Here is a 23,720-nt window from a genome sequence, read left to right on the forward strand (position 1 = left end):
TTTTGGGTCAGGAAACCCCCATGCCTCATCACTTGGGTGGGGTTGGGAGGGCTGCTTTTCAGATCAGACTAGAGACCATGCCCCCACAGGAAAAGTGAGAAACTGTTTTCTTTGGGAAAAGAGCACAGATTGTAGCATCCACATCCACTCACTGCTCAGATAGGATAAAGGTGTGATGAGTGAGGTCAGGACTCCCAACTGTTTTTAGGTAATTCACCAGAGTACTCTTATATGGAAAGGAGTAACATCCCTCTCTGAAACAGTCCCTCAAAAGTCATTGTGATTTGCCCACAATCCTGTGGCCTCCCTATCCCCTGGCCACAGGCATCTTTAACAAAATTGCATGAGAAATTAAAGGAAGCTTGACTGCTTAAAAACACGAGAAAGAATGTCCGTGGCTGTGGCAAATGATTCCAACCTTGTGTTTATTATAATCAACTGCTTAATAAAACCTACTGACCCACAGGATCTGGAAACATCAGGAATGGAGAAATTGTGGGGGAGGGGGCTGCAGGGAAAGCAGGGCTGATGAAGGTTCAAGCTTCAACAAGGACCCTCTGTCATCCAAAAAGAAAAAGCTACAATTGCTGGAGTTTGAAAGCTCAGAGAAGAATCAGGCCACTTTTACCTGCTCAGAGGTGTAGGAATTGTTCTTATATTCGGCTTTCGCCCAGTTTCTCCCACTCCCTCATTCCAACTTCCAAGAGATAAAGAGAGCAGGCCTCCTAGTCAAGACACACCCTCCCCCGACACCATGTATCGCCCCCCCAATATTGAATCCCCCTACGCCCACTCTGAATCACACAAGTTAGTTCCCATTTCAGGCAATGAATCCCAGAGATTCACTTCAGATAAACTATCTTTCTATCCCCTTTTTCTGTTTTCATCCCTAACTTCTATCTCTAACCTCACCCCCACTACCACCAAACACTGGGGTTCCCAGTGTTTGGGTTCTCCCAAATTAAGATGAGCAGGAGCCTAAGACTCAGGAGAGGGCAAACCAAGCCCCCCACCGAGAACCACCACCAGAAAATTCAGCATTCCCAACGGGCTGACTGACACTCAGAGGTCAGAACAGCCTCCCCAGAGCAGGCAGGGAGGGATGCATGGGAAGGGGGAGGGGAAAATCGGAACTGTGCCCCCAGCTAACCGGCCCCCACAGAAACACGCGATTCAACTGCCTAAATCTAAAGAAAAGACTTATCCCAAAAATACCTATTTCCCACACGGAGAGGGCAAGTTGGACCAATTAGAAATCAGGCAGGAAGGACAAAGAGGGAAAGCAGAGTGATTGAAAACAAACCAAAACGCAAGACGGAATGAAAGCCATGGGGAAGAGAAGGAAGATGAGGTGGGCTAAAGTGGTGGGGTAAAGGGATACATGGAAATGTGAGGCTCTCACCCTTCTTTGCTTTCTGATAACATGATTTTTTTTCTCCCCCTGGAAGTGCTGTTTATCCCTTTCTGGAATGGAAGAAATAACAAAAACCAAAGAAAAAAAATCCTAAAAAATTATAAAAAAAAAAAAAACAACCAAAAAACCACAACACCTTCCTTGTCCCAAGAGCCCACCACCTCCTCCCCAGCCACCCGATCCAGAGAGAGAAAATCGAGATGCAGCAACTGGGGATCCAAAAAATGGTAAATGGAAGGGGAGGTGGTGGTGGTGGTGGTGGTGAGGGGAGGCTAAAATATATCTGGCTTTTAAGAGATAAGCGTTAAGTCCTCACGGCAAACCCCGAGTTCGGCTGGATTGGTCTCTCTGGAGAAGGAGGAGGAAGAGGGCCAGGCTGCTGGTAGTGGCTGGCTCTATTGTATTGGCGGAGCGGCGGCGATCAGCCGGAGACATGCAGGGGAGCCATCTTGCCACTTACCCAGCAGCCCGTGTGTGCGGATGGGGGAGGGCCCTGCTGCAGCAGGGGAGGGGAAAGAAAAAAGGGAGGGCGCTGAGTGAGCAAGGTTCTTATCCTCTGGCAGGCCACAGGGAGCTCACTGCTGGCTCAATAGGCCTGGCCTTTTTCCTTCTTTTCTCAGGTTACAACAGCTACCCAGGCCTATCCCCACAGGGAGAGGGTGCGCTCTCCTTGTCTTCCCAGGGGGAGGAGGAGGGGGCTGGGTGGAGAGGGCATACAAAGTTACAGCGGCTTGCTTGGAAGATTCCAGAGAATAGATGGAAGGGAAACAGCAGAGCTGGGAGTGAAAAATGATTAAAGGAAGACAACAAAGCCAAAGTTGAAAGAGACACAGAATGGAGGGTCCTGAGCAATTTTTTATGTGTCTACCCCCACCCCCATCCTAGAAGCCAGTCAGCTGTTCATGGCAGGGAGGTGGGATGAGAACTGGCACTACCCAATCACTATAGCAGCTAGCTAGCTGCTCACCCCAAGCAATGACCACGTGTTATTACTCCAACCTGTCCTTTCTCTAGGGATGGTGGGAGGAGTGGATAGCAGAGATAGTTCCTTTTTGAGTTACCAGTAGAGAGGGGGAGAGGTGTCTCTAAAGAGATGACAGACAACTTTGTTTCAAAGAGTCTTTAATAAGGTCACCCTTCCCCGGGGTCCACTGGAGCCAGAAAGGAAAAGGATAAACAGGGCAAGGGGGACCTTGGGTAGCTGTAGCACGACGGCCACATTTTGGAGCAAGGACTCCAAGGTGAAGGCTTGAAGTAGATGAGAAACTGAAGACAGCAGTTACCTGGGGCAGGGGTGGGGGGATATCTGTTGGGCCGAAAGCGTTTAGGAACTAAACAGAAACTATTAATCATGGGCATCTTCACCAGACTACATGTGAAATAGGAAGCTGACTCTAACCATTCAAAGAAAGCACTCAGGAGATGTTCAAAAACACTGCTTTGTTGAATGCAAAGGTGCTCCTTTTGTGTCCCAGTGGCAGCAGAGGTTTAACACTAAGACAAGCTCCTGGGTACTTAACCAAAAGCTTGGTATTATCTCATCTGTAATACCAGAGCTTTTAGCTAGGAATAAAACTTACTCCCCAATGCTTAAAATCTCATACATGCCAACCACATGCTAAAGTGGTCATGTTTACACATTACACATTTCCTTTCACTTAGTGGTCCTTGTCTGCCCAGTAAGACTGAGAGCTCTGCAGTCAAACTGGCTAGGGCCTAGTCATGGCCTGCCCCAGCTCCCATACAAGTTCTGTGATTTTGGGCAAATCTCTGATTCTGTGTATCTCTTTCTTAATCTGTAAAGTGGGGATAACAATGACTTTTGACTCCAAGTCAAGGTAAAGATATACATAAACACATGTACATTTAATAGGTCATTATCTCATTTGATGCCACCTATGGAACTTTTTCTGAGTTTTCTCAAAGAGTAGACTGCTTTTTCTCTGACGTGAAGGTATTCGGTAGTTGGTCTGACAGGTTTTCAGCAAAGACCTCATCACTCTGTATAATAACTGCTGGTTGACTTGCCCCTCACCTCCACCTTGCAGGGTTCCTCAAGGTCAGGGGCTACATCCCTAGCCCAGGGCCTAACACAAAGAAATGCTCCATAAATATTTAAGACTGTCACTGGGGGTACTAGGAGGACATTTTAATAATTGCTTGCTGAGTGGCACCTGGGTGGCTCAGTCAGTTAAGCATCTAACTCCTGATTTCGGCTCAGGTCATGATATCACGGTTCAGAGTTCCAGCCCCATGTTGGGCTCTGCGCTAGCAGCAAGGACAACTGCTTGGGATTCTTTCTCTCTCTGCCCCTCCCCCACCCCCCAAATAAGTAAATAAACATTAAAAAAAAAAATCATCGCTTGCTGAACTAAAAGTTTTCTTCCTCTTTTTTTTAAAGCTCTATGCCCAATGTGGGGCTCAAACTCTTGACTCCAGATCAAGAGTCACACCCTCTACTGACTGAGCCAGACAAGCACCCCTAAGTTTTCTTCTTAAAAATTATTGTAGATGGAATTCCTACAGAAAACGTTACCTCACGAAGAATGTTAGCTTCCAACATCCTCAGATAAATGTTCCCTGTCCATCAAATGTCCTAAAATAGTTTGGGTTGCCAATATGCCTCTCCAGAAGTGGCTTCCTTGGAAGAAGAGTATTTCTTTCTTGGAAATTCTATCTCGTTTTTTCAAGAATAAGAATTTTACCATGTTATCCTTGGCTTTCTTAAGACACAGTGAGTTTGTGTCATCTATTTCCCCACAAAAAATTATGTGGGATCCAAGATTCCCAAGACTTTATTTTCATAAGAAAAAGATGAATCCTTCGAATTGCCCCCCAAAGGGGCTCAACCTACTTGCAGGCCCAGTCCCAAAACCTTGTTAGCTACTTGTCAGAGCCCCATGCAGCTTTTCTTTGTAGCCCCTTTTAGACAAAAAGCATCCAGGCATCTCCCTTCCCACATCAAGTTCTTGCACAAATATTTCTGAGATCTTTGAAAAATCTGTGAAATTGCATGGGGGCTGGGGGTCGGAGATATCTATCTATAATTAAAGAGCACACAAAGCATTTGTAGGCCAGAAGAACCGAACTACTTGGAGACTAGTAACATAAAGTTCATATCAAGATTCAGAGAAACTGATGGGAAAGGAAATTTCTATAGGCATACATGTCTCAATTTTAGTTACTGTAGAACATTCATGAGCTGAAGACCTGATATGAAACTTACTAAGAAATAACGGGATGTGACTACTCCCAGGCAGTGAAACTTAAATACATAATCCTGTAGGAGCATACTAGTTCCAAGATAACCAAAAACAGAATGATTTGGGGAGTTATGTCTTTAGATCCTCATTTCTCAGTGAGCGAACGCTATTGAGAATAATACATTTTACTTTTTAAAATTATGCATCATTTGCATACTGGCACTGTAGGTCCCCTGGAGAGTAACCATTACGCTGTCATACTGGCTTAAAGGACCATTTCCTTCCTTCATACTCAGGCAAGCCAAAAGTCCAAAACTGCTATTGCCTGCAAGGGTTGTGTCCTCAGGAAGGTTGTATTCAGAAAAATTCAAGTTTGAATTAACTACTGCTGGATGATACAGCTGCCCACACGAAAGTTCTTATTTCCCCTCTATTTTTTTAATGTAAAAGAGAGTAGCATTATTTTCTGCTGTCTGAGGACATTTTTGTTATATCCATAGCAGGCAAAGATTGGATTTTGGAACATAGCCCAACCGAAATAGGACTGAGGGCTCACAAATTACTATTCCAAGCAATGACAAGATACCTTACCTCATAAATTTAGAATTCCTCAGGACACAATCAGAATGGATTTAACAAAGCACGGAAAAAGTTAGGCAATTTCTTCCAGGTGCTGAGAGGTCCATGAAGTCTTTTTTTTTTTTTTTTTTTAACACTTTACTGAATCAACAGGCCCTAGCTCTCTTGTTGAGACACACTGGAAAACCAAGGTTAAGCCACAAATAGTCTTTTCCATTTAGCACTGCTGATCCCACTTTTAAAATTGGCCAGGGGCCCCAGTGGTCACCAGGCTGAACACTAGGACTCTAGAGGGGTGAAGGACTAGGAGGAGTGTTGTGATTCGGTTGAGCCTCCAGAAATGTAGGCAAACTTTTCTCAAAGATTCATTTATCAAATCCAATGCCAGAATAGCCTACAGGTTTTGGCCGTTGGGCATGTCTTTTTATTAGGCTGCTGAACAGACCATCTGGAAGACAGGCAGAGGGAAAGTAAGTAAAGGGGATGTGTGTGTGAGTTACTCCTGAGGCCAGATTGCATTTCTAATCTATAGGCTGCTCCACTGAAGCTTGCCTAGGCAACAATGGACAATCTCAGTATTTGCCCAAGGTGCCACTTGCCTATCACCTTGTTGGAATCAATGTAACTAGATTGCTTGCCTCAGTTGTAAAATGAAAGATCAAAGCCATCTTTATGTGGGGAGAAAAACTCTATATGACTCCAAGCTTCACTTGTCCCAGGCTTACATGCAAAAGTACAGAAATAAAGATGTTTCAAAATGGCATGAAGTGCCATTTTGTAGCCAGGATCTCACAGACCAAATGAATATTAGGGCAAACAAAACCTTTTCAGAAAATTACTTGCCTCTCAAGGTGCATAGGAGGCAGTTCCTCAGGCCCAATTAGTAACAAGTTGTCAACACCTACTTTGAAACTGCCATTACACAAAGGACATGCTGTACCCCCCCATGGGATGGGGTAGAGGAGGGCAGGTATTATCTCTGCTTGATGGATATGGAAGGGAAGCTGTCACCCCATTTCCTCATCGATGGTGTAGCTGGGGAATCCTGAACACCTTCCAGAATCCGCTGGGTTTTCACTTTATGGTCCTAGAAGAAAAACCCCTCTCCAAAGGATAATGTACCCATCCCCAAAGGGAAAAACAAAAACTTTTCAAAGTCGAGTGAACTTTTGACATTCAAACCAAAAAATGGCCACAAGATGGCAGCAGAGGCAAGACCATTAGACTGAACAGCAGCAAGGGTATATCCCAAGGCAAAAACTATACAGATAAAGAGTACGAAACTAGTATTAAAGTCATAAGGAAATGAAGTAATCAATCGCCTGCCCACCACCCTCCAAAATCTGAGGCAAGATAGTCCGAAACTCTCATAAGAGAGTAAATTATTAGACTTTTACATAAAAGGGAAAATCATACTGATAGTATTAGTGTTAAAACGACATAAAACCAACATGGAACAACTTTAGGTCAACTGTCTACACAGGATGTTCACTAAAGCAGTACAGGATTCTTGATGTCCAAAAGCTAAGCAATCTTATTTCCACAATGCTTTGCTTTTCATTTCCCATGGGACTCTGAAGCCAGGAATTTGGGTTCAAATGCTTCTTAATTTATAGTACCTAGCTCAGAATACTGAATGATATACCTGTTCTTACCTGTATTTTTCTAAAAATAAATACAAGGAATAAAAAGTTCAAATTATATAAATGGTAAAAATCAATCCAAGGGTCTTAAGGGGCCCCCAAATAAACTTCTGACTTCCTTCATGTACACTTCATATTTTGCTGTATTGTATCCAGTAAAAACTACAATGGATTATGCTTAATAAAAAGACAACTAACAACCAGGGAAAACAGCAAAAACTCAAAAGCAACCCCCCTGTGCCTTTCTCAGTAGACTTTTGATATCCTTTATTAAACTGTGTTCCCAGGCTCAGATGTAGCTGGAAAATGTGAATTAAAGATTGAGTTAAGCTGACCTGAGTCAACTCCCTCACTGTCTTGAGTTTGGAAACCAAAGTCCCTACCGCCTGTTCCTTAAAGGACCTAACTATTTTGGTCAGAGGATCCCAGAAATGGGTTTCCTTATGCTCTAACCACCACTTTTCAGACTACCTTAAGAATTCTGGTGGCAGCTCTTAATGTAACAACTGAAACCTAGACTTTGTCCAGATAAAGCTCTGTCTTCTGTTTTAAAAGGAAACTAGGACTGCGTAGTCGAAGAACCCCAGGGAGTGAAGAACTACCCCTCACTCCCAGTTCCTTGTTATACCCCAGACAAGATCGATTACTTACACAGTGTGATGAATCCTTTCTGATTCTGGTAGGTGAGAAGTCTGGGTCTCTGAGGTTTGGGGCTGTGTGGCAGCTGGTGGCTCTGCCTCTTCAGCTTCACACTTCTTTGGGCTCCCCTGTCAGGACAAACATAGCAAAACAACATAGCAACGTACTTAAATCTGCTTGGTTCCTTTTCTTTAACCTGGAGCTGGTAAAAGGCAGAGCAGGACTTACACAGTAGCAGCTCCACACTTAGCCCTATATATCTTCATTATTTTAGTTTAGAAAGTGGAATGGAATGCCACTTCAAGAATTTCTATGCCAGCAATCATTTTATTAGAATTTTTTTGAGAGAACTGAGAAAAGGCTTCCTTTGGGGCAGAAAAAAAGGAGACATTCTACAGAATTGACTCTGGGAGCCCTAGAGATGAGAACCTTGCTGCTTAGCCTCACATAGAGCTTTCATGAACCAGGGAGCCGGAACGGAGTTCAGTGGAATCTTCCATGTATCCCCAAATATCAACGTTTCTATCGAACCTTATCCAGACCGACCTTTCAGTTTTACAGCTAACACAAAAGGGAAAATCATGCCTAATCCTCCATCTCCCACTAGGGAGGGGGCCTAACAGCCTACCCGCTCAGGTTGTAACCTCTGGGTCACATGCTTTTCGGCTGGCTCAGGTTGGCTTAAACGCCTCATTCGAATAGAGGATGAGGTGGAAGTCCTCTCCTTTGGCTCAAGGACCTGCAGTTGTGGCACTGGTGGAGTTGCAACCTCCTGACCAGAAGAGGGATCTTTGGTTTCAGTGTAGCTGGTGCTGCTGTCTCTGGAGACTCCAGGGCTCAGAGACTAAAGAAACGAAGCACATAAAGCAAATTATTTTATATGATTATGTATTTAGTACATCACTGAGTTTTCCAATTTCTGCTGACTCAGTTTAATACTTTAGACCCTTCTGTCTCTTATGTTTATTCCTGTTTGAGTTAGTGATCTCTTGGACTTCCTAGCGTATTTGCCAAATTATTTATTAAGTCCCAACTAAGGTGCTGAGATGCTGGGATACTAGAATACACACGTAAAAAGGCATGTCCATGTCCTCAAGTTTACAGTCTAGTGAAGAAGACGGGTAAATGATTCAACTTCAGAATCAAAGGGACTCAAAAAATGAAAAAGAACTCTAGGGATCAATGGGTTGAAAATCACACTCAGAGATGATAGGAAAGTGACCTGGGGAGTAAAAGTAGTTTTTCCCATTCCTGCCAGGAATTATAATAGGTTCTCCTGGGGTTGAAAAACACTGGAGTACAAGATAAAAAAACATCAATGCACCCAAGATTCTCCCACACTTACTTTTCTGCTGTTGCTTGACGCTGAACGGGAACGGGAACGGGAACGTGACCTGGACTCTGACGTTGATCTGGAGTCCATCTCAGATCTACCACGAGGGTTGGTGTGAGTACGTGCCCGAGATCCATCTCTCTGCTTGGATCTTGGAGATGAGTGAGATTGAGAGCCTGAGCTGTCAGGAGAGCGGGATCTTGATCTAGAACTGGAGGATGAAGAGGAGGACCGGCTTGAGGATGAGTCAGCTGACTGTTTCAATCTGTGGCTTGGGAGAAGAGTGTGAGAAGCCCTTCTGCCTTCCTTCTGTTCCAAAGACAGCTGTTTCAGAGATTCCTCAGTGATCCCTTTGGCCGGTGCTAATTCCTCAATTTTTAGAGGGAGTGGTTGAGCAGATTTTTCTGACTCAGTTTCAAGACCCTTCTGGGTTGAGCATTCAGCTAGTGTGCTTTTCTGAACTAGAGGCAGGACACTCTCCTCTGGCACTTTCTCTGCTAGAGATTCTGCTTTGGTGTCTGCAAGACTGGACAAAGGAGACAGGCCTCCCACCAACTGGACAGTATGCTGAGATATTAATAGCTCCCTGGCCTCAGCATCTGTATTATGAGGAGACAGCTGAATGAGGACAGGGGGAGCTGGGCCTTCCATGGGCTCTATTTCTTCTTCACTCTGGAGTTGTGTATTAGATGGTGGAGAAGATGCTTCCTTGGTAAGTAAAGGTGGGGGAGTTTCCTCCTCACTGGCATTTTGCTCTGGTTGTAGCACAAGAGGGGCCTTCTCCAGATCTTCAGTCAGTCGAGGAGGGGAAGGGGATTTCGATTTTTCCTCGAAGCCTTTTAAAATTTTTACTTCCTTTTCTTCCTCCTCAAGAGAAGAAACTGTTTTCATCTCTTTCTCCTGCTGATGTCTGGCCATATGACTTCTTCTGGCCTCCTCCTGGGACCTTGTAACTCTCCCTCCTCTCTCTAACCCCTCCTGTTCCTGGGATCTTATGGTTTGGGATCTCTCATCTATCACCTCCTCTGGTTTTGCTCTGGGTATCTCTTCCCTCTCTTCTGTTTCCTCAAACTGTTTCAGGACTGGTACATCCCTAGATTTTTGTCCCTCATCATCATCTTCCTCTTCCTCATCTTCCTCCTCTTCCTCCTCCTCTTCTTCTTCCTCCTCTGTTTTCAAATTTCGATCTGCTCTGACCCGCAGATTTCTGGAAGGTGCCTCTTGGTCCTCTTCCTCCTCAGCAGCCTGGCTGCACTCAGAGAGTTTAGCTGCTCTTGCCTGAAAAAAAAAAAAAAAAAAAAAAAGATAGTTATTTGTTTATTTATTTAAAGCAGGCTCCATGGCTAACGTGGGGCTCAAACTCACAACCCTGAGATTAAGAGTCACATGCTCTACCCACTAAGCCAACCAGGTGTCCCGGAAAGGAAAGATATACAATAGTTCCAAGTATATTTGCTCACTATCAACAGAGGAGAAAAAGTATCTAACAAGATACACATAGGAAGGAGAAACTCAAAGACACGTGTTTTCAGCAACATAAACAAGTGTCTCAGTAAACAAGCATGACTTATCGAGCTGTTACAGGAATCAAAATAGTGACCAAAAGGAATACAATAATGAAACTGCTACTAGTTCTTAGTTTCAAGCTTTAAAAATAAACTGAACGTCTTTGGACGCCTGGGTGGCTCAGCTGGTTAAGTGTTGGACTTCAGCTTAGGTCATGATCTCACGGTCTGTGAGTTTGAGCCCCGCGTCCGGATGTGTTGACAGCTCAGAGCCTGGAGCCTGCTTCAGGTTCTGTGATTCCCTCTCTCTCTGCCCCTCCCCTGCTCGCACTGTCTCTCTCTCAAAAATAAACAAACATTAAAAATAAATAAATAAAAATAAACTGAACATCTAGAAAGTAGCAGGGCAGGTGGGGGAACTGATGTATCATCACTTAATGTAATTATTCTTATCGTTTTGGTATATTTAATTTTTTCCCCACTATTTCTTTTCCATACTCATAATTATACCACAAATATCCTTTTGTATTCTGCTCACTTAATACTGTATCATATGGCTTTAAAATTTTTTTGTTTGTTTTAAAGATTTTAAGTAATCGCTACACCCAACATGGGGCTTGAACTCACAACCCCGAGATCAAGAGTCATATACTCTACCAACTAAAGACAGCCAGGTGCCCCTGGCTTTAAAGTTTTAATTAAATAACTGTATCTTTTCTAATAATGTATTTTAGAAATACAGACCAGCCTGTTAATTTTCACAATTAAATTTTAATTTTTATATATTTGCTTAATTTTATATATTTGCTTCTATGCAGATTTGCTTAGAAATCTGAACATCAGAGCAGATCTAAATTAAAAAAAGCAGGGTGGCTCAGTTGGTTAAGCGTCCGACTTCAGCTCAGGTCATGATCTCGCGGTCCGTGAGTTCAAGCCCCGCATCAGGCTCTGTGCTGACCACTCAGAGCCTGGAGCCTGTTTCGGATTCTGTGTCTCCCTCTCTCTCTGACCCTGCCCCGTTCATGCTCTGTCTCTCTCTGTCTCAAAAATAAATAAATGTTAAAAAAATTTTTAAAAAAAATTAAATTAAAAAAAACCAAAGCAAAAAAAAAAAAAAAAAAAAGATAGAGATGAGAAAGAAGATAACTACAGAAATCTAAAGAGACACCAACTCTGAAAAAGTCTGAGGAAGAGAAGGAGAAGATAGCCAAAGCAATACCCGAAGAGGTGATAGATGTTTTAAGAGGTATTTGAATTACCTGTCTGACCCTGGATGATCGTCTTTCTCCTTTCCTTGGTTTATCATCATCAGATTCACCTTTCTCTTCAGAAATAGAGGAGCTTTTTCCTATCAAACGAAAGAAAATCAAGTCAGACTCAAGCGTAAACACTCGTTCAAGGCTGCTTTCTAAAATTCAATCAATCATAGCATATGAGTGGGGCGCCTGGGGGCTCAGTTGGTTGAGCGTACAACTTTGGCTTAGGTCATGATCTCATGGTTCATGAGCGTCAGGGTCTGTGCTGACAGCTCAGAGCCTGGAGGCTGCTTCACATTCTGTGTCTCTCCCACTTCTCTCTGGCCCTCCCCTGCTCACACTCGGTCTCTCAAAAATAAATAAACATTTAAAAAAAATTTTTTTTTAAATCATAGCGTATGAGCTAGCCAATATATATCTGTATCAATTTCTTTGACTTCTAAGCAGAAGACCATATCAAGTTCTAAGACTCAAGGTCTTATTGATAATTCCTGCTATGCATGTCTGGAATATTTTCAGTATCTCAAAGCCGATTCACAGATTACAAATAACTCAAATAAATATATGTAAAATAACTACCAGGGGCTTCAAACTGTTTAGCAGGGATGTACAAATACAAAGTATACTTATTTCTATAAAATGTTTTGTCACCATTTTTCTGAATTGCCTGACAAACCAGTTTGTGAAACAACAATCTCATGAAATAAGTACTTAAATGAATTGTTTTCAGGCCCTAAGTTTCTAGAAATTACTTCAAGCCCTGCACAGGGCTTTAGAAATGGGCTATAAAGAGCTCAAGGTAAGATTTCTTTTTGGAAGGAAAAATAAGTTCAAGAAAACTTGAAAACCACTAGTCTAGGTCATTTCAAAAGAACTCCATGTAAAGCTGGAAAAAATTTCATTCATATTCCACAAAGGAAGGTAATGGTACATAAATCATTTAAACAATCTGAGTCTCAATGTCTTAACTAAGAAAAAGGCAGAGATGGATCAAAAGATTTCTAAGTTCCCTACCAGGATTAAAATATTACACAGAATACAATGCAAATATCGATGAGAACCACCTTAGAAAGCAGCCTAAACATTATTCCAGATACTTAGGTAGATTGGGCTCAATTTTAATATAGTACAAAACTTAAATGATCCATAAAACCATCTCCTACACTGAAAGTATTTAAATTGGTGCAAATAAAGCAGATGGTGTGAGGTCTAATTCAGTCTTCTTATTTCTATATCCCAACAATTTGGGGCACCTGGCTGACTCAGTTGGTAGAAAATGTGACTCTTGATCTCAGGGTCATGAGTTCAAACCCCGCATTAGATGCGGAGCTACTTAAAAAAAAATAAAATAAATATATACCAAAGAACTAAAATGAACTAGTCTTTGCTTCTGTAATTGTAAGAAGAAACAGGGGCACCTGGGTGGTTCCTCTGGTTACACATCCAACCTGCTCAGGTCATGATCTCATAGTTTGTGAGTTCGAGCCCCTAATTGGGCTCTCTGCTGTCAGTACAGAGCCCACTTCTGATCCTGTCACCCTTTCTTTCTGCCCCTTCCCTGCTTGCACTTTCAGGCTCTTTCAAAAATAAACATTAAAAAAAATAAACATAAAATGAACTAGAAGACTGCACATATTTTGTAAAACTTTACTCCATCATCACTTGACTAATAAGATCTCTGAATATATACCATTTTACATCTGGGTTAGTGAATAAACACCTGCATTATGGGTATGTGGTTAGGATATATAATGACAGGCCAGAGTCTCTAGCAAACATCTGAAGGATAATCTGTAGGAAATTAATAAATAATGTGATTATAATAATCAATAAGAATTTAGTAATTAAGTGGCCTGAAATAGGTTAAATTACAATTTGAATAAACCAAAAGAAGATTGTTTTCCATTTATTTCAGATAAAGCTCCTTTACAAAAGTTTAAAAGAAAGAAGTTATTTTTGTAGTTTAACCAAAAAAAAAAAAAAGGCAGAGGCTGGGGGCGGGAGGGCTGAACAGGCAGAGCACAGAGAACTTTTACAACAGTGAAAATACTCTATATGATACTGGAGTGATGGGTACATATTATACATCAATCCAAACCCACAAAATGTACAACGTAAGAGTGAACTCTAAGGTAAACTATGGATCTTGGGTGATTATGACTTGTCAATGTAGGTTCATCAATTTTAAGAAATGTACCACAATGATGGGGGATGTGGATAACAGGAGAGACTACGCATGGGTGGGAACAGAAGGCATACAGGAAATCTCTATACCATCCTCTTAATTTTGCCCTGAACCTAAAATTGCTCTAAAAAAAAATAATGTCTTGGGGCATCTGGGTAGTTAAGTTAAAGCATCCGAATCTTGATCTCAGCTCAGGTCTTGATCTCAGGGTTGTGGGTTCAAACTCCACGTTGGGATCCAACCCCACGTTGGGTTCCACGCACAGTATGAAGCCTACTTAAAAAATAAAAAATAATTCAAAAATAACGTCTTAGGATGCACCTGGCTTGCTCAGTTGGTAAAGCATGCAACTCTTAATCTTAGGGTTTTGAGTTTGAGCCCCTTGTTCAGTGCAGAGATTATTTAAAAATAAAAATCTCAGGGGCACTTGTGTGGTGGCTCTGTCAGTTAAGTGTCTGACTCTTGATTTCAGCTCAGGTCATGATCTCACAGTTCTTGAGATCAAGCCCCATGCTGGATTCTACACTGACAGCAAGAAGCCTGCTTGGGATTCCCTCTCTCCTTCTTTTTCTCTCTGTCCCTCTCCCACTCTCTCACTCTCTCAGAATAAATAAGTAAGCTTAAAAAAAATCATGCAGGGGCACCTGGGTGGCTCAGTTGGTTAAGTGTCTGACTTTGGCTTAGGTCATGAGCTCCTGCCCATGCTCTGTCTCTCTCAAAGGTGAATAAACACTTAAAAAAAAAATCATCCAGATGCTCAAAAAAAAGAAAAAAAAACAGTTAACCAGGTCAGAGGTAATATAAAGATTTGAATTTTGTAGACATTTTAAGCTTATACACAAAGAAAAGATGGGGAAAATTATACATCAAAGTATCAGCTGAGGTTTTTTTAGTGTGTAGGACTATGGATGATTTAAAAACTTGTTTTCTCGGGGTGCCTGGGTGACTCAGTCGGTTAAGCATCCGACTTCGGCTCGGGTCATGATCTCACAGTTCATGGGTTCAAGCCCTGTGTTGGGCTCAGTGCTGACAGCTCAGAGGCTGGAGCCTGCTTCAGATTCTGTGTCTTCCTCTCTCTCTGCCCCTCCCTTGCTCATGCTCTCTCTCCTTCTCTCTCCCAAAAATAAAATAAAAACATAAAAAAAATTAAAAACGTTTTCTCTAGTTTTTCCAAATTTTCTTTAATAAATACATACTTTTGTAATAAAACAATAAATATTATTATAACTTTTTTTTTTAGATGTTTATTTATTTTTGAGAGAGAGAGTCACAGTGTGAGCAGGGGAGGGACAGAAACAGAGGGAGACACAGAATCTGAAGTAGGATCCAGGCTCTGAGCTGTTAGCACAGAGCCCAATGGAGGGCTCGAACTCATGAACCATGAAATCATGACCTGAGCCGAAGCTGGACGCTTAATCGACTGAGCCACCCAGGTGCCCTGACAATAAATATTATTAAAAAGATAAAATCCTATCCTCTGGAAGAAAAAAAATACTCCTCAAATCCTATAAATAGCTAAAATTCATAGGCCTAGCCATCCCAAGTATTCGTTTTTATCACTTCAAGTTCTGAGAAACATTCTCTGTTTTCAATTCATAAACAGAAATTATATGCACATATTTAAAGCCATACTAAAATGCTTTGTGGTGAAAAACAGGCTTTCAGTAAACACACATATGCTCTGAATAAACAAATGTGATTTTAAGGGGTGGGAAAAAGACATGTTTTATAAAGCTGGCCAGATTAATGTGTTATACAGGTCAAAGAGTTCTAGAGTTGTGATTTTAAAATTTATGTACAAGCAAAGAGCCTTTTTCTCTACCTATTGAAAGTTGAGTGCTATTTAAATTTTTTTTTTTCAACGTTTATTTATTTTTGGGACAGAGAGAGACAGAGCATGAACGGGGGAGGGGCAGAGAGAGAGGGAGACACAGAATCAGAAACAGGCTCCAGGCTCTGAGCCATCAGCCCAGAGCCTGACGCGGGGCTCGAACTCACGGACCGCGAGATCGTGACCTGGCTGAAGTCGGACGCTTAACCGACGGTGCCACCCAGGCGCCCCAGTTGAGTGCTATTTATAACTTGGATCATAATGTTGTCCGGATGCTGTAAAACTACGGTGATAGGATTCTAAATGTTAACCCTCTGGAAGCACTTGATTCATCAAAGAGATGTGGGCCATTCAGAAAGTTCTGGTCATGACTGTTTAGCAAAAAAAGTGACAACTTGGAGGGGACCCTCAGACATAAAACAGGAACTCAATAGGCAATACAAAATATAAAGAAAAAAATAAATAAAAGAAATCAGGAATCACTTTCTAGCTCTTAGTAAGGAGCTGATCTGATGCAGACAAGCTTCTGGGAAAGGTGACATCTTCTATGATGGGCACAAGATGTCTTAACGTAAGTGTCTTAAGCCAGATGTTAACAGTATGTGTAGAAACTGAGTACCTTTAGCAAAGGATGGAGCCAATGTATTTTAGGAGTTGAAAAGCAAGTCAGAGTAAATGTAAGATTTCTAAGATTCCAAAGCCAGAAGCCTTCAGGAGAAAGTGTAAGGTGGCTGCTAGACAGTGGAGAAGTTTGTTTAAGAAGAATGTTTAAGGTCCACATAGGAAAGCAGTATCTTCATTCTAGAAGATAAATCCATGGGCAGGACTGGCAGGACCCAAGTAAGGTAGTTAGAGATCACATCAAAGCCTGTGTACAAAGGGTATCCTTGGGTATGAATGAGAAGCAGGAATTAAGAGAAGAGAACTGGCAATGATGCAAACCTAAATCTGACTCATGGCAGCTGAGTAAGTAACTTAACTAGCATTTCTCTAGAATCTCAGCTTTCAGATTTAATACAAGAAAAAGGAACGAGGACTGTATGCCCTATAAGCAAAAGGCTAGTTAAGATTTCCTAGAGCTATACCTTTGTTAAAGAACCTGTATTCTGATATCCACTTTTAAATGTTTTTGTATTTTCCTAGATTGGACTCTTTTTGAAATAACTAATGGCGGCAATAAGAATTTCTGTATACCCAATCACGACCTAGAGGTGAGTCCAGACAACTTCTGACTATGGACTCCCCACACCTCAGAAAAATCTGAAGAAAGTGGCAGAAAGAGAAGTCAAGAAGGAAAGCCAGGGAGGATTTTATATACCAATTCTTCCCTATTTGGGAGATTGTTGGAATATAAACCAAAGATCCTCATCAAATATAATATTGAAAAATTATTCTTTCAGTTAGTCATTCACAAATTGAGTTGATTAACAAAACTACCAGGGGACTTTTAAAAACATGTAGAATCCCAGACTCCCATTCCCTGAGACTCTTGGGGTAAGGCCCAGGAAGCCACACTCTTAAAAAAAGTAATAAAAAAAAAAAAAAAAAAAAAATCAGATCATCAGGTGCCACTACCGATTAGCAAAATATGTCACTAGAAACCTAAAATCAAAATCTTAAAAAAAAAATTTTTTTTTTAATGTTTATTTTTGAGACAGAGAGAGACACAGCATGAACGGGGGAGGGGCAGAGAGAGAAGGAGACACAGAATCGGAAGCAAGCTCCAGGCTCTGAGCCATCAGCCCAGAGCCCGACGCAGGGCTCGAACTCGCGGACCGTGAGATTGTGACCTGAGCTGAAGTCGGATGCTTAACCGACTGAGCCACCCAGGTGCCCCTCAAAATCTTAATTAAAGAGAGGATTCCCAAAACGTCCAAATAAGCTGGTATCTCAATAGTTTCCTGGCCTATGGCAGATTAACACAGCGAACCTTGAAAGAATCTAATTTTCTGGGTAAACTCCAGGCATTACCACTGCTCCAAATACACACTGCTAGAACTCCAAACTACCACTTCGTTGAGGATCTTGCCCAAATTTTGTACGACATCTATGAGATCCATATTCTAACCAAGATCAGAGGTAGGAAGTTTATGGTAGACAGTACAATGAAGAGCACAAATGGCAATTGTTAGCTGTGCTCTACAATTTACTTCAGTTATCTCTTCTAATTTATTTGCTTTTGAAACCTTATTTGTTTCAGGATCCATTTCTTATTTTCATTTCAAATTACATTCAGAACTGAGACTCTTTTATTTAAAGAGAGTTCTTCATCAAATCATGCTCCTATTAAGAATTTTCAGTGGTTTCTCCTTACTTTAGAATAAAAAACCTCATATTCATTGAATTAACATTCAAAGACCTTTGCACTATTATCCCAATCTACCTTACAAGTTGTTTCTCTGTTCTTTTTTTAATGTTTATTTCTGAGAGAGAGAGAGAAAGAGCACAAACAGGGGAGGGACAGAGACAGAGAGGGAGACACAGAATCCAAACCAGGCTCCAGGCTCTGAGCTGTCAGCACAGAGCCTGACGTGGGGCTTGAACTCAGGACAGTGAGATCATGACCTGAGCCGAAGTTGGATGCTTAACCGACTGAGCCACCCAGCCCTTCTGACTATTTTTGAATATGTAAGACCACTTCACTCTGGCTGCACTAATTCATTACTTCTCCTTTAAAAATATCATATCCAGGGGCGCCTGGGTGGCGCAGTCGGTTAAGCGTCCGACTTCAGCCAGGTCATGATCTCGCGGTCCGTGAGTTCGAGCCCCGCATCGGGCTCTGGGCTGGCGGCTCGGAGCCTGGAGCCTGTTTCCGATTCTGTGTCTCCCTCTCTCTCTGCCCCTCCCCCGTTCATGCTCTGTCTCTCTCTGTCCCCAAAATAAATAAAAACGTTGAAAAAAAAAAAAAATCATATCCAGGGGCACCTGGTGGCTGTTGGTTGAGCATCCGACTTTGGCTCAGATCATGATCTCCTGGATCTCATGAGTCTGAGCCTCATATAGGTAAAAACAAACAAACAAACAAACAAACAAACAACAACAACAAAAAAAACCCAGAAAACAATCCACAAGCCCTGCACCAGCCTTGCTACCATCAGCCCAGAACCTGCTTTGGATCCTCTGTCCCTCTCTCTCTGCCCCTCCACCTTGACCCCCTCAAAGATAAATAAACATACAAAAATAAAAATACCACATTCATTATTTCTATGCATTTGTTCCTTCCTAAAAATATTCTCGTTTCCTCTGAGCCAATTCAAATCCTACTTATTTCTAGGGCTCAGTTCAAATCCTACACCTTTTTCATGAAGCTCTCTCTCATCACTGTAGTCCTCAGGGAACTTTTATGCTGTATTCTTATGGTCCATGTGTTTGTACTATTTATATATCACTTTAAAGCACACCATCTTCTCTTGATGGCTGTATGTGCAATTTTCCTCTCCCAAAAAGACTTTATAATGTGTTAACGCCCCCTATACTCACAGCAGAAACTTAATACTTTCTTGACTGACTTCTGAAAACACTGACAACTAATCTAGAAGAGTTTTCCCCCTTCCTTCTGGCTTTACAATCATGGGGAAAAGAGTGTTAGGAGCAAAATGGATCAACTGAGACTCTGCTACTTTTGTACTTGAGAAGAAAAGAGATCTCTAAAATAACTTATTTTTCTCTTACCGTTAAATATCTGCTAAAAAAAAAAAATCTATGTTCAGAAAGGAATTCTATATTCATCAGAAGAGGTAGTAACTTCTACATGTCCTAAAAATATTAAATATGGAGTGATCACCTTCCCCATGACCACTAACATTAAAAATGATTCACAATCCTTTTAATTACAAATTGTTTTAATATATTTATTGTCCACATCCTATATACATGTTCCCCTAAAAGTATACCGTCTTAGGTAGTTTAGAAAACAAAGGCTGTGTTTACAGGCATTTGCTTGAGATACTACACGAAACTGGGTGCTTAATTTTTATGTGAAAAACTAATCTTGCCTGAACCCACTCTACACAGTGAGTTAGAGCTCCCTGTAATATGCTCACATGATATTCTGCACTGCCTCTGAGAGCACAGAGCACAACAGTAATAATTATGCAATAACCTGACTAATGTCTATCTCTTCACTAAACTATACATTTCATTAGGGCAGAGACTTGTCCTTGCTCTCCTATATTCCTGGTGCCCAGCATGTGCCTAGCATACAAAAGGCACTTAATGAAAATTTGTTGAATGAATTAATAAACTACAGCAGACGTCCATTGGTGGGGGAGACTGGATGGGCAACACGTAACCCATACAACTGGTGAAAAGATGACAGAGTTGTGACTCCTGTAAATTCAGAAGTAGAGGAGGTTAAAGAGGTACAGATGCGAAGAAAAATCATACTGCCTTTAAAACACTCTGAGAGATTGTCACAACACAGAGGTGAAAGCAGACTTCAAAAAGGACATAATTCCCATGACAAACAGATGTGAAGTATCAATGTCACAGAACTGCCCTGGGACTTTAACGGAGGCTTAGCATGAAAGGAGGCGTAACTACCTCCCCCCACCAACTACGCAGGATTGACAAAACAGCGCAGTGGGGAGGGAGATACGTACTGGGTGAATGTCTGCTGAGCTCCAGCTCTGGTCTCTCCAGGCTGCTCTGAAAGTCAGGAGGCAGCAGGGAAGCCACTCCCTCAGGATGGATCATCTCGTCCTCCGACTCAGCTGAAGCTTCTGCAAAGCACAGATTGGGTCGGGGCAGGGAGGGAGTGAAGGGCTCAGCATGTGGGAATATGTAGAGGAGCGAAGGAGATCAGGCAAAGTCACGGGACACAAGAGTACATACTAAAGAGAGCACTGTACACAGAGAAAAAACTCCCTGGGATTAAGATCTACCTCATTTAAAGGGCAGCTTAATTTACTTATAATTCTTCCTGTTGGCAGGAATCCTTTTCTAACAGTCAAATTAAGTGTCTTCTTCCCTGACAAAAAGTAAATAACAACTCACTTGGCTTAACTACCAAAGCAAGTAAGTAGCAGTTTCAGCCTGACTTACTCCTGAAATTGCCTACTTAAACAGGCCTATCTATTCAGTGACAGGAATAAGAATGAAGAACTCCTTGAAAGAAGTGACAGTCTGGGCTTACCTTCAAGTTCTGCAGCTTCTCGGGCTTCACGTTCCAGACGCTGCCTAAGTAGCTCCTGCTGCTTTTCCAGATACTGCTTTATGAAACTGTTCTGGCTCATTTCCTCGCCAATCTGTGTAGAAGACATGGAAAAAGAAAGTCGAGGAAAGCAAACCAGGAAAACACAAGGAAGAAAATTCCATGGAGCAAAAGTCTACTCCTTATATTTGAACCCAAGAAAGATAATCAAAATGTTGGAAGGCCCTTTTCTAATTATGGTGAGGACCAAAATAAATAACCCTATGATTCAGAAAAGATGGCAAAAAGAGGAACTGCACATAATTTCTTACCCTGAATATTTAGTTCCAACCAGAGTGATGCCCAAATTAAAATAAAAATTCCTGCAAAATTATGTTTTAATCCAAATTTTAATCTAAAATGTTATTTAAAGATAATCTAAATTTTCTTTTTAGTAATATCAAGAACTGAAAGGAAAAAATACAAGTTCCTACTAGGTCATTTTTTTGTTGATAAAAAAAGGTAAATCTCCACCTATCCAGGGATCATTTTGTTAAACAACTCCAAAATTTACATACGGCACTTAAACTATGTAAGAGATTAAGAAAAGGGATGTCTATTCATCATTTAAACAGAGTTTTAACTTCCTTTTTCTTTGGGTGGGGATAAAACCTTGGTAACAACATTAAAATCCAGGAGCTTAATCCCTTTTCCCATTTTTTCCTGTAACACAGAGTCCCACATCACTCTTCTGTCACAAGTCCTTCCCAGAACCTTCTTGCTTAGCAAGTCCTACTAGAATGCCAAAAAAGGGAAAAAATCTGAATATTGTTTGTTTTTAGTCATCTTTCCTAAGCATGGTAAATGTTTACTCTCACTTAAAGTAGAGATGCATCTCTTGGTATTCAATGAACATTGATAAAGTGTGGGTTGCATTTATTAGAGAACGTACAGATTTACTGCAAAAATCCTATGTTAATAAAGCAAAGCTTCAAAGACTAAAATGCAATGAATAAATGGAATATAATCATAAACTGATTAACTCATGTAGTTTCTTACACTTATACTTAACTTCCATAAACAGACTAGATTATGACATAGCTTAATGAAGTGGTAACAAGGGACTAGGAAGGCTCTCTTGTTTTTCCATAGTATCTTGGGACTTCACCTAGTACTGGAGCTGCACAACACTGCACTAACAAAGACCTAGATTTTTCCTTTAAGTACATAACATACTATAATGAGGGGATTTTAAAAGCTGAAAAGAATCTTATGAAATTGCAGTCTAAGAATTTTATTTTTTTAAACTGTGGAATTGTTTCTTCTAAAAAAAATCTTACACTGAAACTCAATATGTAAGACAGATAAAAGAAGATCGAATTTAGTTAGGTGGGGAATATGAGCACCTGCCCACTGGGGAAGAAGGTTATCTTCCCCAGAAATCCCCCAAAAGCAGGTCTACAAAACTAAAATAGAGCAGTTATAAAACTATGGATATAGTCCAACCTTTTCTAATATTATACATAGAAATTGTGGAATCCAAGGCATCCAAAGGTTAAGTTTCTTGCCCTAAGTAACAGAGTAATTCATGATATTTACAAGTAAGTGTACAGTTAGCATTAACACTAGTAATGGTGGATGATTTCCAAAGGATTGAATTCTTGGAAAATCTATGTCAACACAAGAATTCTTCTTGATCAGCAAGTATCGTCCTACACTGCCCTACTGATTGTCTACTTCATGTCTTCATTCAAAGACATCAACTACTTTTTCCAAATCAATGGCAAATGAATGGCTCCAGATTCTTGTACTACACTTAATCAGTTGGAACCACATCTTTTTGCACACATCATTGCAAGTATCAGAAATTAACTAATAGCTCTTCTAATTCTGTTTCTGAATTTTTTTATTAGAATTCAACTGATCTGGTATGAGGACTTTTCCAACTCAGGGAATTCAGAAAAATACTGGTGAGGAATTAACCATCAAATATACATCATTATGTCCTTCCATATGTCTGTGCATCCAAAGAGCCCACCCTATCTAATAAATCTTTTTTCTTACCTGGGAATTTGGCTGGAATGCAGCATGGGGTGTTGAGTGTTTCTGCAAATTTTCTAGCATTAGAGCCTGGTATAGAGAATGGCAAAAGTCAGAAAATGGGGGAAAAAACCCACCACTCCCCAATCTCTTCATTGAATGCAATGACTAACCATACACACTTAAACTGTACTCCTTTTCCAGGAACCTAAAAGCCCTTTACTAATACTGTTCTTACTCATCTTCAGAAGACCCTTGAAAGTAGCCATGGTTACTGCTCCCAAATGTACAAATGTAAAATGCAGGCACATGAAGAAAATGAGCGACCTGGCTATGTAATAAAATCAGTGACAGTGACAGAACCAGTACTACAATCTCTATTATCTTCTGCACTTCTGACTAATGTCCCTTCTAAATCTGGCCATGCAGGTAAAATGACTTCAAATACTCAAGTCAGCTTCAAATACAGGAAACCAACATGGGGCTGCTGGTTTTGGCTTGACTGAATTACTTGGTCAGTTACCCAGGGCTAGATCTACTTGAGTGAATTTGGATTGTTTCCAACAGAGTGGCACCTAGATTTATCAAGTCTATAAAAATTTCAAAAAGGAGGCTATAGAACAAAATGACCACAGACTCTAAACTGTGGCTGACCCAATCCACACACACGAAACCGTCAGCTCTGTACAGGCAGGCAACGGTCTGTCAATTTAACCCTTGAGCCAACTCAGCCCTAATGGGTACTACACACCATGTATCCTAACTAACCCCAATTAAAACCATGACATCTTCACACTGCCTCCGTTTACACCAAATCTATACACACAAATCCATCCACCTCATGACGATCCCACCCTAAACTACTCAAATCGATTCAAAACCCCCAACATATAACAACCTACCCCACCTCTCTCACCAATATTCACCAAACTCTTATCCACCCAAATTGCTTCTGGATAAA

The 23,720-nt window shown here is 41.2% G+C and overlaps 1 protein-coding gene across 7 annotated transcripts in view; it reads right to left on the reverse strand.

Annotated features, from left to right (window-relative positions):
* ACIN1 (apoptotic chromatin condensation inducer 1) overlaps positions 1 to 23,720 on the reverse strand; it is a 34,493-nt gene that overhangs the window by 9,806 nt on the left and 967 nt on the right. For 4 of the 7 annotated variants that reach the window (XM_040476656.1, XM_040476653.1, XM_040476654.1 and 1 more), the window contains exons 2-8: positions 22,784 to 22,849; positions 20,723 to 20,834; positions 20,190 to 20,309; positions 11,576 to 11,664; positions 8,824 to 10,089; positions 8,107 to 8,322; positions 7,491 to 7,606 (exon numbers count right to left, since the gene is read on the reverse strand). In XM_040476656.1, the coding sequence (XP_040332590.1) occupies positions 7,491 to 7,606; positions 8,107 to 8,322; positions 8,824 to 10,089; positions 11,576 to 11,664; positions 20,190 to 20,309; positions 20,723 to 20,834; positions 22,784 to 22,849 (1,985 nt within the window). Of the gene's footprint in view, positions 1 to 1,730; positions 2,012 to 7,490; positions 7,607 to 8,106; positions 8,323 to 8,823; positions 10,090 to 11,575; positions 11,665 to 20,189; positions 20,310 to 20,722; positions 20,835 to 22,783; positions 22,850 to 23,720 lie in introns of those variants that run through there. The other 3 variants (XM_040476657.1, XM_040476658.1, XM_040476659.1) reach the window with 3 other exon arrangements.

The sequence above is a fragment of the Herpailurus yagouaroundi genome, unplaced genomic scaffold (genome assembly GCF_014898765.1).
Source record: "Herpailurus yagouaroundi ecotype Mexico unplaced genomic scaffold, PumYag 141, whole genome shotgun sequence".
NCBI classification, from domain to species: Eukaryota; Metazoa; Chordata; class Mammalia; order Carnivora; family Felidae; genus Herpailurus; species Herpailurus yagouaroundi.